Genomic DNA, 658 nt, shown 5'->3' with positions numbered 1-658 from the left:
CCCAGGGCTCGGTTTACACCTATCACCTTTTCTAGCCACTGGAGGACCAAAGGCAGGCTGGGGGAACGCATATTAATGGTAAAAAAGTCATCACGTGACATTTTCATGCCATGACACCTTTAATTGATCACAGAGAATTAATAGAAGGTTTCTGCCTTGAACGTAAGCACCTTAAACTGTAAAGTACAGAATATATTGTTTGAAAGTTTATACACACACTGAGACATACCTTAAGTTTTTTTACAGTGACAATGAAATCCTCGGCTTTCACTTCTAGACGAAACTCACCTTATGAGCACAGACACCCCCACGTCCTCACAATTCTTGTAGACGTGCCCCCACGTGTCCTGGATGATCTCCCTCTCGGTGTCGGACAGCGGCTCTGCACGCTCCGGACGATCCTCCTCTTCTCTCCGCACCCCCAGCAGCTGCGGAGCTGGGGGTGGAGAGGACGGCGGCGGAGACTCCCTGCGAGACATCCTCCTGCGGCGCAGCAGCCCGGAGGCTCCCAGCAGCACCCGGGGGAGGTAGGGAGCAAGGGAAGGGGGGAGGGAGATTGAGAGCTGCGACCCCACGGCGGGAGCTGGGAGAGGAGAGTCGGGATGAGAAGACGAGCGGAAAGGTGGAAGAAGAGGAGGAGGGGGCGGGGGGGGGGGGG

The 658-nt window shown here is 55.3% G+C and overlaps 1 protein-coding gene across 2 annotated transcripts in view; it reads right to left on the bottom strand.

Moving 5' to 3' along the window:
• The window catches only part of cygb2 (cytoglobin 2), a gene marked incomplete at its 5' end in the record, with an annotated part of 21,109 nt that extends 20,451 nt beyond the window's left edge, over window positions 1-658 (bottom strand). For both annotated transcript variants that reach the window (XR_004335490.1, XM_032538637.1), the window contains 1 exon segment: window positions 289-658. Coding sequence is in view for 1 of the 2 variants with exons in the window: in XM_032538637.1 (XP_032394528.1) it covers window positions 289-479 (191 nt within the window).

Source organism: Etheostoma spectabile, chromosome 2, assembly GCF_008692095.1.
Source record: "Etheostoma spectabile isolate EspeVRDwgs_2016 chromosome 2, UIUC_Espe_1.0, whole genome shotgun sequence".
Taxonomy (NCBI): domain Eukaryota; kingdom Metazoa; phylum Chordata; class Actinopteri; order Perciformes; family Percidae; genus Etheostoma; species Etheostoma spectabile.
This window is presented reverse-complemented; position numbering and strand designations above follow the sequence as displayed.